Source organism: Pongo abelii, chromosome 22 (genome assembly GCF_028885655.2).
Source record: "Pongo abelii isolate AG06213 chromosome 22, NHGRI_mPonAbe1-v2.0_pri, whole genome shotgun sequence".
In the NCBI taxonomy this organism is placed as follows: Eukaryota; Metazoa; Chordata; class Mammalia; order Primates; family Hominidae; genus Pongo; species Pongo abelii.
This window is the reverse complement of record NC_072007.2, coordinates 52,143,067-52,158,812: the sequence shown is the minus strand read 5'-3', so window position 1 is coordinate 52,158,812 and position 15,746 is coordinate 52,143,067. Positions and strand designations below refer to the sequence as shown.

The 15,746-nt window shown below is 50.0% G+C and overlaps 1 protein-coding gene across 2 annotated transcripts in view; it reads left to right on the top strand.

Annotated features, from left to right (window-relative positions):
* The first annotated feature begins 12,570 nt into the window (after positions 1-12,570).
* RIPK4 (receptor interacting serine/threonine kinase 4) overlaps positions 12,571-15,746 on the top strand; it is a 28,033-nt gene continuing 24,857 nt past the window's right edge. Inside the window, exon 1 of one of the 2 annotated variants that reach the window (XM_002830707.5) lies at positions 12,571-12,838. In XM_002830707.5, coding sequence (XP_002830753.3) covers positions 12,657-12,838 — 182 coding nt within the window. In that variant the 5' untranslated portion in view covers positions 12,571-12,656. The remainder of the gene's footprint in view (positions 12,839-15,746) is intronic. The other variant, XM_054542566.2, reaches the window with a different exon arrangement.

Below are 15,746 nucleotides of genomic sequence, written 5' to 3'. Positions count from 1 at the left end.
GGCTAGTCTTGAACTCCTGTGCTTGAGTGATCCAGAGTGCTGAGATTACAGGCATGAGCCACTGTGCCTGGCCAATATTTTTCTTTTAAATTACAGCTCCTTAACTTTTATTTTCTCATGCCAAAAATCTCAGTTCTTTACCATACAGCTAATGATAGAGTTTCTATATCACATTTCCTTTATCCTTCAACACACACAGGGCAGTCTCAGGATAACACCAACACTCAGCCAATAGTGTGATTGTAGGAAAGGGGTTAAGATGCCTGCTTGCCTGCCTGCCTGCCTGCCTGCCTTCCCTCCCTCCCTCCCTCCTCTCCTTCCTTTCTTTCTTTCCTCCTCTCCTCTCCTCCCTTTCTCTCTTCCTCCCTCCCTCCCTTTCTTTCTCTCTTTCTTTTCCCTTTCTTTCTTCCTTCCTTCCTTTCTTTCTTTTCTTTCTTTCTTTCTTTTTCTTTCTTTCTTTCTTTCTTTCTTTTCTCTCTCTCCCTCCCTCCCTCCTTTCTTTCTTCCTTTCCTTCCTTTCTTCCTTTCTTTCTCTGTTCTTTTTGCCCTTAGTGTATTTTCCACTAGTAGTTACTTTTAAATTCCTACGTTTTAAAGTCAATTGGAATAGCTCCCCTCTGGTTGGTCAGGCTACCAATGGATACACATTTGGTTCATTTGTCTTATTTTATTTTTGGTATTTAGACATTGCTTTTTAAAGTTAATTGTGTTTTATAAGGATGTAAAATATTTGCATGGTTTCATAGTCAAATCTAGAAAACAGGGCATGTGCAACAAGGACTTGTGCCTTCCCCCAGAGACTTCCAGCCCCCTCCCTATGGACTGTGCTCACACTGTTTATTTTTAAAATGGAAGCAGATAGGGAGAGATAGATTGATTGATGGTAGACAGATGATAGATAACAGGTAGGCAGGTAGATAGGTAGTACATAGATGATGAATGCTAGAAAATAGATAGATAGATAATAGATAGATGGGAATAAAGATAGTAAATAGATAGAGAGATGGATGGGTCCCTATTTCCTGCCTGTACTGGAAAAATGGCAGATTTCCTCCACCTTGCTCTGTTCAGAGTGGTCTGTGCAATCACTCCAGAGGCACGTGTAGACACAGTCCTCCTCCCATTTTCACAATTGCACTGCAGTCTTTCCTATGGATGAGTGATAATAATTCAACCATCGCCCATCCATGGGGATTTGGGGTGCTTCACATCTTTTCCTTTTACAGACTATATAATACGTTAAGAGAAGGGGGTCTCATTATGTAAATGCCTGCACCTTGCTCTTTTTATTGAATATAATTGGATTTTATTATATTTGTTTTCACTTTTTAAATGGCTGTGTATATGATGTATGTGATAAGATCTCAATTGAAATAACATTTGGATTTGTTATCACTGTGTTTTCCTTCCCCTGCTGTTTGAAAAAGGCAGCCCTTTTTATGCTTCCCTGTCTGAGAGACCACAAGCAGCATAGCCGCAAGTGCAGAGGCTCTCTCCCTCGAAGCCTAGGCTTACTGCAGCCAAGCTGTTAGGAGCGAGTGCTACTATCACCGGTCGAGGGTCATAACTGCAACTTGTCCAGGTTCTTGGCATTTTGAACAAAGAATTGGACAAAACGCCCCACAAAGCAAAGAAAGAATGAAGCAACCAAAAGAACGAAAGCGGGGATTTATTGAAAACCAAAGTACACTCCACAGTATTGGAGCGGACCCGAGCAGCGGCTCAAGGCCTGGATACAGGATCTTCTTGGGTCCAGATATCCGCTAGAAGTTTCCAATTGGCCACATCATGCTCACCTCATGTAAATGAAGGTGCCAAAAGCAACCAGTCAGAGGCTAGGGTGAAGTTACAAAGTTATCCTTCTATGCAAACGAAGACTGAGCCCCCAGTCAGTCTGATTCGTTGTGGACAGCAACCCATCAGAGGCTGGAGTGAAGGTACAAAGTTGCAAACGAAGACTCCACACACAATCAGTCTGATTGGTTATGGACAGCCAATTTCCCATTTGCCTTGAGGAAAAGGTGGGGGGTTTAGAAAGGGAATAGCCTCTGGTCCTTTTGTTACTTAGGAGTGGAAAGTTAGGGTTTTCCTTTCAATTTAGTTGTAGGAAGTCTGCGTGAAACAGCCTTTGGTCCCTTTCCTCCAGACCCTATTCTCCTGCCTCAGTACCTGGAGAAATGCATGTGGGGGGCGCTGTCCCTTTAGCACTGGAAACCACTAATATGCATGGGCGGGGGGTGGGGGGGTGTGGATAAACCAAGTGCTCTGCGTTTTACATGAAGGGGTGTTACATAGCAGGTACAGGAAATATCTCACAGCTGTATTGTATCTTCATGGATACTTCCCCAAAGCAAAATTTGGTTAAAAACAAAAAAGTAAACAATATGACACATTATTAATGGTTGTTAGTTGTGGATGACAGGAATGTATTTCTTAATATTATACAACAGTCACACAACAATCAGAAGATTAAAGACTGCTGGCTTTTTAAAAATCCCTAAAATTAAAAAAATTAAGCAAAAACCAAACCAACCCCCCACCAAAAAACAAACAAACAAAAAACACACACACACACAAAATAACAACAACAAAACACACACAAAAAAACCCCAAAACAAAACAAAAGCAAAATCCCTAAGATTTTCTTAGAAAAAAACAAAGATAACATTGATTGGAAAGAAGAGCCTACGTATGGGTGAAGGATAAGCTGATAAAGCTGACTCGTGCACGCATTGTGTTTCTGAAGAAAATCACAGAATAAATGGAACAGGAATGTTTCAGGAATGTTTCAGAAATGTTTAACAACTCCTATTTCCCGAGTCCCCGGAGAGCCTGCCTGGAGCCAGGCGGGCGGCGCAGAGTGTGTGTTGAGGGAATGAATGACCGGCGGCTGGGAGCTGGGACGTCCTGATTCCTAAGCAGCCGTGGCCGCAGTTCCCAACGCCGCCTACAGATGGCAGGAGGCGCCTCATGGAAAGGCTCCTTGGAGAATTTGGCAAAGCTGAGCCCGCTGTGCTTCTAAGTAGACTCCAAGGAGCGTTCTTGTCCAGACTGAGGGCTCCAGGAGGAAGGTCTTGGCTGGCGATGTCGGTTCTGGAGCGAGATAACAGAGGCAGGAACCCTCTCCCCAGCTCCCAGTGCCCCAGGCATCACTTGGCATGCAGCTGCGTCACTGCAGTCATGTGGCGTCTTCCCAGTGTTTCCCATCCACTTCCCTTAGTGCAAGTGTGTGTCTGTGTCCAGACTTCCCCTCTTTATAAGGACACTAGCTCTGTTGCTTTAGGGTCTACCCTAATGACTTCATCTTTATTTATTTATTTGAGATGGAGTCTCGCTCTGTCTCCCAGGCTGGAGTGTAGTGGCACGATCTCAGCTCACTGCAAGCTCCACCTCCGGGGTTCATGCCATTCTCCTGCCTCAGCCTCCTGAGTAGCTGGGACTACAGGTGCCCACCACCACGCCTGGCTAATTTTTTTTTTTTTTTTTTGTATTTTTAGTAGAGACGGGGTTTCACCGTGTTAGCCAGTATGGTCTCGATCTCCTGACCTCGTGATCTGCCTGCCTCGGCCTCCCGAAGTGCTGCGATTACAGGCGTGAGCCACCGCTCCTGGCCCCATGACTTCATCTTAACTTGATCATCTTCAAAGTCCCTATTTCCAAATGAGGTCACATTCCAAAGTACTGGGGGTTAGGATTTTAACATACCCTTCTGAGTGGACATAAGTCAGCCCGTGGCTGTGGGTCTCACCAGGTCCTGTGGGCAATCCAGTCCCTGAGTTCCTCCCCAGCCATTCCCCGGGACCTGGGGGCATCTTGGACTTTTTGGCTGTCCACTTGATAATGCCATTTCCCTTTGCCCTGACCTCTCATCCCTGTTGAGTTGTTTGCTAGTTGGGCTGTCAAGACCCTCACAATAGCTGTATGAGCCCACAGTTAACTCTCAGCCTCCATAAGACCCTTGCCCAAATGTCCAATGCCTCCCTCGAGGAGGTGGTGAACATTCTAGCCATTTGTGCACCTATTAGTGCTGCTCTGTCCCTCTGAGGCTCAAGAATGAGCTAATGGGCTGGGCTGCACCCAGCACTGCCTATTGGCTGTAACTGGCCTTGGACCGGACTCTAGGATGGGTTTGAAGCCTAAAGTGTAAGCCCTTTCTACACCTGAGTTGTCATTTGGAGCTTAGTGGGCATGCAGGAACCCTCTCCCCAACATGAACCCTCTGAGAGAGGGCAGGCCAGCCATTCTTAAAGGGCACTTTTAACAGGTTAGGCCTTCCATGGCATACTGAGTAAAAATAAGCCAGGGGCTATGTGGCACTTCCTGGCTCCCGGGGCCACTCTGTGGCTGGGCTCTGCTGCCCTACTCTCTGAAGTCAATTCTGCTTTCAGGCAACCTCCTGAAACGTGCAACCAGCTGCTGCCAGAGGCCCGTTGCTGTGTTTCTGAGCCCTTTGCTGGGCCTCCCCACCAGATAGAAGATGGGTTTAGCCTCTGCCTTTCTCCTAAAACCACAATTCATGACCCAAGATCAGATCTCCATCTGATGACCCAGAGAGGACAACTTTATCTGGCTCCACTCCAAGCTCAAGGGTGCCCACCCTGGAAAGAAAAGTGGCTTTTCAGGATGCCTGCATGAGTGTGAGGAGTAAAGGCCTCTCCTCGCTCCGCCTGCCCTGGATTATTTTCAGGCTCTCAGGCATACATCCTCCTCCTCAACTCCTTTCCCGTAAACAAACATGCAGGGTTAGACCCGGGTCAGTGACACTGGAGATGGCCAGCCCAGAAAATCCCGACGCTTCTCCTCGCAGCAACTGTCTCTCAAAATAATTCAGGCTGGTTTTCAGGGTTGTAGGGTTCATTTGTCCTCAATATGCTTTGTCACCATAAAATACACTTGAAGTCTATAAAGTATTAAGAAGAGATGTTCAGGGTTTACTCTTCCCATCCAGCACTGTAACATTTCTTAAGGGTGGCACCTGGAGCTGGTCTTACGCCTCTTTCTTCTGTCTTAAGAGGAACGGGACCAGGTGCCTTTTGCTTGTGTTGTGGTTTAAAAACCTCTGGGCTAATTTTTTCCATGGACTCTGAGTGTCTGCTGATGCAAACAACTGGCAGGTGTCCCACTCTCATCCACCTGTGTTGAGAGAGGGAGTCAGTAAGTGCAAAGAAATTCTCCAGGGTGTGTGATAGTTCTTCCAGAAGTGGGTGTTTTAGGGAAGGAATTGGCCCATATTTACAAAATTATTTGAAAGGTAAGGTTGACTACAAAACAAAAAGAGAGAGGGAGAAGAAGCAATGGATGGACATCTTAAGGATGTATTTAAGAATTAACTTTATAATTAATTGAATCCAGCATATACGTATAATTACAATCCTCAGACTGGGTGCTGTGGCACTGCGGGGCAGCACAGGGAACTCCTGCAGGTGCAGCAGGATATTTTAAAGTTTGGGGGGAACCCGTAAAGTCTCTGAGAAACCACGTGAACTGCTCACTCCAGACTACTTACACTGTCAACATTAGATTGCACCCCATTTCTTCTGACGATGCCATATCTTTGCAAAGTTGGGTTTTTGGAGGTTGCTGTGACAAAAAGCAGTAAGTGAAAATTAGCGTAGCACAGGAAATTTCCAGATTTGAGAAGCTGTATAGTGTCGGACAGGGGAAACCATCCCATAAGTATGTAACCATTGTTAAGAATGAGATACAAAATTTTTTCTTTTAATTTATGCATATCATTTTTTAAAAAGCTAATAAGTTGTTAAGATGTAACTTTATTTTAAAGTTGAGATAAAATTCACAACACATAAAACTAACCATCTAAAAATGTACAGTTCAACTGGGTAGGATGATGTGCACCCGTAGCTACCTGGGAAGCTGAGGCAAGGAGGGTTGCTCGAGCCCAAGAGTTCAAGGCCAGCCTAGGCAATATAACAAGATCTCCACCTCTAAAAAAAATGAAAAAATAAAAATGTACAATTCGTTTAGTGCAGTGCATTCACAATGATGTGCGACCATCACCACCACCATCCAATTCTAAAACACTGTCATTACCAGAAAGGACACTCCTACCCATTAACTCCCCATTCCCTCTGTCCCTCAGCTCCTGGAACCACCCATCTACTTTCTGCCTCTGTGGATTTGCCTGTTCTGAATATTTGATCTAAATGGACCATACGAATGTATATATACCTAACATCCATATACAATATTTGATAGAAATGTATCATACAACTGTATAATACATATAAACCTATTTAAGGTTTGTCCACAATACAGCATGTATAAGAACTTCCTTTAGGGATCCAGTGAATTTTCGCAGCATGCAGAGACTGCATTTTGTTTATCCATTCATCCATGGATGGACATTTGGGTTGTTTCTGCCTGTTGCTATTATGAATACTGCTGCCATGAATGTACAAGTTTATGTGTGAATGCTTGTTTTCAATTCCATTGGTTTTGGAGAAACTGCTAGACTATTTTTCCATCAATATTTTTAAAATTATTGGATCCTAACCACTGAATAAATGAAACCGCTGGATGTTTCCTTGGTCTAGGGATGCCATAAAAAGATTACTGATGTACTAAAGGTGCCGTGTGCAGAGAACCTCTGATTTTAGCGGCATTTGCTGTACTTCTCAGGAGGCACTGTGGGGGGCACTTTGGAGGGACTCTAAGTGGGCCTCACCCTTGAGTAACCAAAATATTTACTCAAGTTAGTAGTACCATGCATTTTAGGGTGAGTGTCAGCAGAGAGGTAACCCCTAAACTCTTAACTGGCTCCCAGAAGGGTGGTGGCCAGTGGGAGGGGACCAGCGCTGCCTTAGACGGGTCACCCAGGACGGCAGCTGTGAGGAGGTAACGTAAAACTGGAAGCAGTGAGGGCAGAGGGACGACACAGCCCCCCAGGAAGAAGCAGCAGCAGTGCAGAGGGCCTGGGGAGGAGGGTACTGGTTTGGGGAAGAAAGCAAGGAGGGTCAGTGTGGCTGCAGCAGAGACGGTGGGGGTAGCAGAGGCTGGCCAGGAGAGGTGGGCAGGGGTGGGTCGTGGAGAGCCTCTGCGAGGTGGGGGAAGAGGCAGAGACTGCTCCGCCCCATGAAGCCTAGAGTTGGGGAGGCAGGGCAACGTGTGCACAGGCTCCTGAACTTGTAACAGAGGAATGTGACGAAGCCTGGGGCTGGGGGAGACACCCATGATGGGCTGAGGGGGGCAGACCAGGCAGGCATCAGGGAGTGGTGCCAGAAGAGAGATTTCCAGGCCCCAGGACAGCGTGTGCACCGGTCCTGCAGCACCAAGCTGGAGGAACTGGGAGGAGACCAGTCAGGGGAGAGGCGGCTGGAGGGCCAGGAGCAGCAGAGGCTGCAGGCTGGAGCTGGAGGGGCCAGGCTCATTTCCAGCCTGAAAGCGAGGCCAGGGGTGTGTTTTCCAGATATCCCGCTGCAGGTGAAGAACGGGCCCAAGAGGGCCTGGGTTGAGGTAGGAACAGCACTTGGCGGTCGTGGGAGGATGGAAAAACCCAAACCATAGCTAAAACTAGTACCAGGCAAAGGAACCCCAGGATAATAGAAAACCCAAATAAGGGAGAGAAAACGGCCGAAACCCCTGTCAGGGTGACACGTCCAGGACGCTTCCAGGCAAACCCAAATGAGGGAGAAAAAGGGTGGTAATCAGGAGGTCCCTGAAATCCCTTCTTTTTTCTAAAATATTTAATGATTATTCCACCCCCTAATTAAAGAAAAGCCCACAAAATCAGAAACCCAAACTTCACTGTGTGTGACTCGTTCTCCCACACAAGTCCGAGCTCTCTTTCAAGTGCCCACTTTCTCTTTGCAATAAAAGCAAAATGGTGCCTTTCGCACCGCGACCACTTGTCCCTGAATTCTTTTTCTAGACCGTGTCAAGACACACTGGCTGGGTCTAGGGTCTCATGGGTGTCTGGAGACCCTCCTGAGCCCTCCGGAGATAGGGTGACTGCTGTCATGTCCAGATGGGAGTGATCACGACTGGGGTCCAGGCACTGGCACATGGGACAGAGTCACAGGCAGGGAGGCTCAGGATGGAAGAGGTGCCAGGCTTGGTGACCAGACCTGTGGTGATGCTTCTGGACCCCAGTGGAGGGTACAATAACTGGGCCTAGGGGCCACGTGTCTGAATTGTTGAAAGTTCTACATCAAGCTAACAAAGGGTTAAACGAAGTGTGTTCAGTCCTCTGACTCTGACAAATGCACTCTCATGCCTGGAGCACAGTTGAGGAGTCTCAGCTTCTGGCCCCCGAAGAGTCCCCCGCTCTTTCTGCCTGCAGCTCCGTCCTAACCCAAGAACAGCCTCACTGGCACATCCCGGGCTTCAGGCCGAGCTCCACCCATGGCCTTGCATGCAGCTTTCTCTTGGCTACACTTGGGGGCTCGGGTGCTCACACCTGTCGTCACACCCTCAGGGGAATGAACATGTGCAGGGGCTGGAGGTGGCTGAGGGACATTTGGCCTGGGAATTTCAGGGTCCCCAGAGCTTTCTTGATCTATGGGGGTGGGTGTCTCTTGGCCCAGTTGACTCCAGGCGCTGGGTAGACAGGAAGGTCTAAGGAGCAGCAGACTGGAGCCCTTTAACATTCGGGGCCAGGGCAGGTTTGCCTCTTGTCCTGGTCAGGGTGGTGCTGGGACACAGGACTGGATTGAGTGTACAGTGGGGGCCATGAGCTACTCTGTCCTGGCCTTCAGAATGGAAAGGGCTCATTCACAGAGACAGGAGATGCTGGAAAGAACCAGTTTGGGGGTGAAAACCACAGGCTTATCTCAAATGGGTAGAGGTGCCTTAGGGACATCCTACTGTGGGCACCATGTTAAGTTTTGGGGGTTTGAGGCTCAGAGGAAAGGTCTGGCCTGCAGAGAGAAGCTTAGGGATCTTCGTAGAATATATGGAAGCTGAGGTGAGCTTGGATGAGCTGCCTGGGGAAAGACGGGAGGATCAGGGAGGCTCCAAATTGGGGTTTTAAGAAGCCCAACATTTCAAGACTATGGAGTGGAGCATGAGGATGCAAAGCAGATTAGAACGTAGCATTATTACAATTATAATTCATCCCCCATATGCTTGATGACTTCTGCCATCAGACACAAGCCCCTAGGTTGCTGAACGGTACACTTCATGCTGTGTTCCCAGGACACGGAATGAATGATCCTGCAGGAAGACTCACGGAACCACTGGGTCAAAGGAGGAGCTGTCTCTGATAAGGAAGTGTTTGTGTAAATAGAAAATATTTGCTTGAGTAAGAGCGAGGAGTTGGGTGTCAGGTGGAGATGGGTCTCCCAGAGGTGGTCTGGGAGCCCTCGCGAGTCAGGCCCTCGATGTCTCCCCTAAATCACTTTGTCAGAATTAGTGAAGGCAGAATCTCTACAGTGAACGAGTTATGTTCTTTTAGAAAATAACACAACACGCAGGGAATTCTCAAAAACAACCATGCAAGTGGTGGCAGGAGCGGCTATTGTAGGGGAGGGAGGAGCCTGCCAGGCAGGGAGGAGGCTGGGTGCAGAGGCCTGGCGGGAGGGGACAGTGTTCCCAGGTGGCCTGCCCAGCTCAGCTCTGCTCCCCTGCCCCATGGTCATGCCGGCAGGTGGACCCCAGGGGCTCCAGCTTTATTCTGGGGCCTCTGAGAGCCAGGTCAGCCCTATGTCAGCTCCACGATCTCACTGAGCCACGCGCTTATGAGGGCTGAGTTGCTCCAGGACCCTGAGAAGGACAAAGACGAAAATGACTCAGTTGAAAATCTCACTATTCATCCATGGTGTGGCATGTGCCACACACATAGAATTATCATCTGCGTGGATCCCCACAGACATCTGGAAGCAGGTCCCTCTATCCCACACGTCAGGGACAGGCAAATGCACCACGGTCACAGCCTGGGACCCCATCTGAGGCAGGCTGGCTGCAAACCCAGAGACCTCTCTATTCTCTCTTCTCCCTGGCCGGAAACCTTCACTGTTCCCTGCGGCAGGATGTTAAAGGCAGCTTCCTGGCACTCCAGACCAGGGACCTTGGGCTGCCTGCTGGGTGGGTCAGTGCTAAATGGCCCCCTATGAAGAAGGGCACAGCTTGAGGACCTGGAGCTCAAGGGATCACCTATTTAGATTCGCTGTCAGGACATCCAGTATAGGAGGAAACTGGCTTGGAATTCTTCTGGGAAAGGGGCCAGGAGGAACACAGGGTAGTGGGGGAGTGGGGGCTTGCAAATGTCAGCAGACAGCCCCCTTCTCCAACTCCTCCTTCCCACCTCCCACCCCCCATTGTCTCCCCTTGTCATCCCTCCCCTCCTCACCCGCACTCCCAGGCGGGTCAACAGTCTCTCTGTGGAGCTTCATGCCCTCGGGGCTTACCTCCTAAAAACCTTCAAGTCTGCACCCCTACTGTGCCTCCGTGGCTGCGCCCTGCTTTCCACCCAGGATCTGTGCTGATTGGTTTGTTTGTAACCACACCGGGCACATTGTCCATGCAGGCACTTCATGAGGTTAATTAATGTTGCCCCATTAAACCTCAGGACAGCCACCTCCCAAGTCTGAGATGCACAACTTGCCCTATTATTCATTTCATCTTTTTCTTTAAATTGTTCCACTTTTCTTTGGCCCTAAAATGTATTTAAAACGAAACTAAATTACTTTTATACTTGGAAATTCTAACCTTACCAGCCTGGGACCAATGACTGTTAACATAAATAGCAATTGCGCTCCCGGAATCCCAGAAGGTCTGGAACTCAAATTCACAATTCCTGTAAAGGTGTTTGTTTTCCTTTTTACCAGTTGTCATGTGAATCGGTAAAGCACTTCAAAGTCTGCAGAGGAGCCGAATACCAAACCAGGTTCCTGCAGCCAAGCCCGTGATCTTTGGACCCGATCTGCTCACAGCTGGGAGCTGGCTATTTTGGTCTCCAGGGGCTCTGGTCTTCAGTCCCAGGCACCAGGTACTGAGCTAGCAGCAGACACTCCATAAATATTTGTCAAATGAAGTACACAGATGATTAAATAAATGAAATTGGAGCGTTTTATTACTTGAGTGGTGTGGGCTGTTAGTCACCCCCAGCTGCGGAGCTGTGTGCGGGAGACTGTAGAGGGAAAAAGGTACTTTGCTAGAGCTGAGCCCCGGAAACAGAACAGGTGACTCACTTTCTAGTCCATTCATTTTTTTTCCCACCAAAATAATAGCTATGTTTACTTCCAAGTTATCTTCACAGACTCAAAACTCCAATTATTTTTTAAAACATTAGTCCAAATGTAAGTTACATTTGTGACAAGCTTAAAACAACTATTTGCTACTCCAGCCTTAAGGAGATCAACTTTAATTTCCAGAGTATGTGGGAAAGGAAGTGGCTCCCTGGTCCCCCCAGGAGGCCCTCGAGCAAGCATCGTCATGTTGCGATGTGTGAGTTCCCTCCGAAGAGCGGCCGGATGGGAGTGGGGAGGCAGTGGGGAGACGCGGCTCCCCGCTACAGGCTATGAAAGAAGGTCCGTGCCCGTTTGGAAGGGGGAGCCTGGAGACACTAGGTCTGCGGCTTTCAATGCGCTGACTTGGGGCAGCCTCTCTCTTTCCGAGTTACTAACACAAAAACACAGTTAATGTCGTTAAAATACCCTCTCCTTTAGCTCCGCCCTCCTGTCTTCATTATTCATCTCCTGTGGCCAAAAATAAGCCTTCACTCACTGTTGCGTCTCAGGAATGAGTGAGTGTTTTCTGAGGTGTGGACGTGTGCGTGATCTGTGATGCACTTCGGCCTCTAACCCAAATATCCTTCCAAGGCTGGGAATTTTTTTTCCCCATATGTGAAAAAAAAATCTTTCCTTTTCAAACCTTCTGTTCCACCTGTAAAAAGAGGCTGTTATTTAGGAAAGGATGAGAGAACTCTTGCATTTGAAATGGACTTTAGATTTGCTGTTGGGTAATTTTTTTAAAAAAGTTACTTTCTAAGAGGAAACTCGTGTAAAAAAGCAAGACGTGAACCTGCAGGGAATTAGGCTGACGAGTGAAGAAAGCCAATTTCAAAAAATTAGGCGCTGTATGATTCCTGTGTCTAAACGTGACATTTCTGAAATAAAACAATTTTAGAAATAGAGGAAAGATTAGTGATGCCAGGGCTCCGGGGTGCGGCTGTAAAATCGCCACAGGAGGGGCCAGGTGGGGTGGATACGGGAAGGTACACAGATGATTACATTGTGTAAAACTAATACACGCAAAGGAAGACGAGTAAAATGGCAAAACTGAATAAGATCGGTGACTGTATCAAAGTCAATATCCTGGTTGTGAGATTGTACTTTTTTTTTGGCAAAGTTTTGCAAAGTGATAGCACTGGGGGAAACTGGGCAAAGTGAATGATTTCTTACAACTGCATGTGACTCCGCAATTAAGGAAAAGAAAAACCAAAGAAAAGCAGGGCAGCTGATGCGCACGTCGAGGCCCGTGAGAAGCGTGAGAATCTCTGCGCACCCAGGGCAGAGGGCAGCGACCCGGAGCGTCTATTCATCCGTTCGCAGTCACCGGGCGCTGGCAGAGAGGGCGCCCGGGGGGGCGGGGAAGTGGGCGGGGCAGGGGGGCGGGACGACCTACGGAAGTGACGTAACAGGGCGGAGCGCGCACCTGGGCACCTGGGCAGCCGCGGCGGCGCTGGCGAGACGCGCGCGATGGAGGGCGACGGCGGGACCCCATGGGCCCTGGGGCTGCTGCGCACCTTCGACGCGGGCGAGTTCACGGGCTGGGAGAAGGTGGGCTCGGGCGGCTTCGGGCAGGTGTACAAGGTGCGCCATGTCCACTGGAAGACCTGGCTGGCCATCAAGTGCTCGCCCAGCCTGCACGTCGACGACAGGTGAGCGGCCCGGGCGGGGCGCTGGGGCGGCTGGGGCCCGGGCCGGGGCCGGGGTCCTGCCTCTCTCTCCCGAACTCACCCCCGGAGCAGCTTCGGGGGGGAAACCAATTGCCGGCGAGGCCGCGGGGCTCCGGCAGTGTCCACTCGGCCCGTCCCGGCCGGAGGGGCGCGGGGGCTTTGGCGAGCCCGGGCGCGATCGCGCACGTCGGGGCCGGGTCAGGCGGCTCCTCTGGGGCTCCTCGGGGGCCGCGTCTGCCCGGACGTCCTAAGGCGCCCAGTCGTGCTTCCTGACACTCCCCGAGTCGCCCCGGTTTTTCGGGGTCTCCAGCTCGCCTTGCGCCTCGGACTCGCGCCCTTGGGAGGCGCGTCCGGCCCGCCCGGGACCCACCAGGGCGCTGCGGTCTGCGCAGGGCTTAGAAAAATTGCCGCGTGGGCCTCTGGGCTTTGTGAGTGGAGTTAGCCTCCGTTCGACTTACTTAGTAATTTACTTTGGAACACAAATTGGTGTAAGACAGTAATTATTTCGGTCGGAAGCTTCGGCTTGGCTAGGGCGAGGCTTCCCGGGCGCCCGGCGCTTGCGCGTTGGAGCTCCGGGGCTCGGGCCTGGCAGTGGGGTCCGGCACCGGGTCCGGGGTGTTGATCCTTCCGCCCAGCGCTTCCTCGCCGCACACTCTCGTTTTAGCTGACTTAATTTCGAGACCGAACCGCTAGGGAAGGGCCTTGCATTCATGCTCCGTGGCCGTGCCATGGGGCCCTCCTGCACCCCAATTTCCCAGTCCAAAAGTCAGAATGGAACGTGCCAGTACCTACCTAGCAGGAGTGTTCAAGGTAACAAAGACGAATGGGAAGGACGCAGAGCCGCCCCTGTTAAATTTGGTGGGTCGGTTGTCTGTGCATAATTTGAGAGGTAGGGAGAATGTTCTTGAACAGTACCTCTTCGTTGTTGTAGATTTCACTGTTTACAGTTGATTTTGATGGTTTATATGTAAGGCTCAATTTAGCACATTTTAATTATTTATCCTTTAATGAAGCTTACGTTCTACATGGAAGCTATGCTTGTATTTTACCTGGAGATTGCCTGGACACATACACTCAGAAGCGGCTCCTTTTTAAAATACCATTTAGCTTTTGCTGCCTGGCAGACCTGGTTTCGAATGCTCGGCTGATTGAGTGATGGGGCCGCTAAGCCCCAGCTTTTCTGCAGAATCGTTGTGATGCTGGTGTCTGGGGTGGCAGTGCGTGCTGCAGCCCCATGCCGTGACTATGACGCCTCTGCGGTTGAGAGGCCCGTTCTCTCCCTTTGCATTTTCGTCCTTGGCTAGGAGACTACACAGCAGAGCTCTTAGTGGCTTTTTGCCGTAACCCTCAAATCCAGTGTTTCTTGGAAACATCAGTAGAGTGGTGACGAGTGTCATCAAATCACCACTAGTTCAAAGGTGAGATGCTGGCCCAGGCTGTGCACTTTTTCTCCCCTGCCTCAGATCCTCGGAACTTCTCAGGCCGGGAGGTATGCTGTGGTTATTTTGATGAAATCCAAACCACTTTGAATACCAGCCAGTGGTTAGGTTCTGAAAGGGAACCCTCTCCATGGGGGCATTCGTTTTCTCTCTTGGGGATGTGTGTGAGCTTTAATCATCAGCCAAAATTTTAACACCACTTTCTTGTATTGGAAGAGCAAAGTAAACAAGCACCTCCCCGGACTGACTCACCAGCTCACATCCTTAGGATCTTCTGTTATTTCTAGCGACCAGTCCCTTGTTTCTTGGATGGCCTAGTTGGAGGGAGGCTTTCTCCACTTGAGGCGGATCACTTAGGATATTGCATAGCTTGGTTGAAAAGTGTTTTGTACTTTAACTGGAAGACTTTCCTGCCCTGCCCAAAGCAGACAGGTGGTGGCATGTTAGGTGGCCAGGTCGAGGTCAGCATCGCCTAGCAGGAAGCATTTCACCTCCTGTGCTCTGCTGGGCCTGGTAGAGTAGGCTGGGGCTTTGCCATGTGCAGCAGTGGCTGATCTTTCTGAGAAGTTGGTCAAACCCCGGCTCTTTGTGAAGTTGATTCTTTTAGGTTAATTATTGACTGTATTCAGCTTGAGGTTCTTGTTAGGAATGTACATCAGTCCCGCTGTGCTCCAGGAGCTGGTTGCTTTGCAGTCTCACAAGGTTGCACCTAGGCCTTGAAGTAGTTGCTGTGCCACTTGCCCTGCCACATTTCTCAGTGCTTTTCTGACAAGCTGCCTCCCACCCCAGCCCCTCATATTTGCAAGATGTTCCCTGAATTGGGGGATAGGATTTTCCTAGGGTCTTTGTGTGCAGCCCCCGGCCCTGTACCCCTTCTGCCTAAGTCTTGCTTCTCTTCTCGGAGGGACAGCCCCTCTCACCCCTGCCACATGGGTCTGGGCCTTTTCCAGGCTGCCCGGGGTCAATTATGGTCTTCTCCACTTGTTACATAGGAACCACCACAGATACAGGTGCAGGTGAGGCTGATTTTCACTGGCCAACGCTGCTTGCCTCTCAAGGTGGTCTGGGGTCTCCTGGCTCCCTGCAGCTCCCCTGGGCCCGGCCTTTAGCCACCCCTTGGCCACAGCACCTGCTCGGGGCTTCTTTGATGAGCAGGCTGCACCAGGCCATGTGAGCATGTTTTTCTGTGCAGGAAAGGTTAGGGGGCTGCCTAGCCCCCAGACACTTAGCGAGGCTCCCAGGGACAGGAAGTGCTTGCCAAGGGGCCCTCCTGGTAGTTCACAGGTGACACCCCATTGATCTGAGGTTACCTTCATCATGGGGCTCGGTGCCTCGGAGGGTCCTGTGGGGTGGCTTTGGAGAGACAGCTGGCCTCCCTGGCTGACCCTCATTGTGGGGGTCACAGGGCCTAGGGTGGGGTGTACGGATGGGTGCTGTGACCAGTTTGGAGA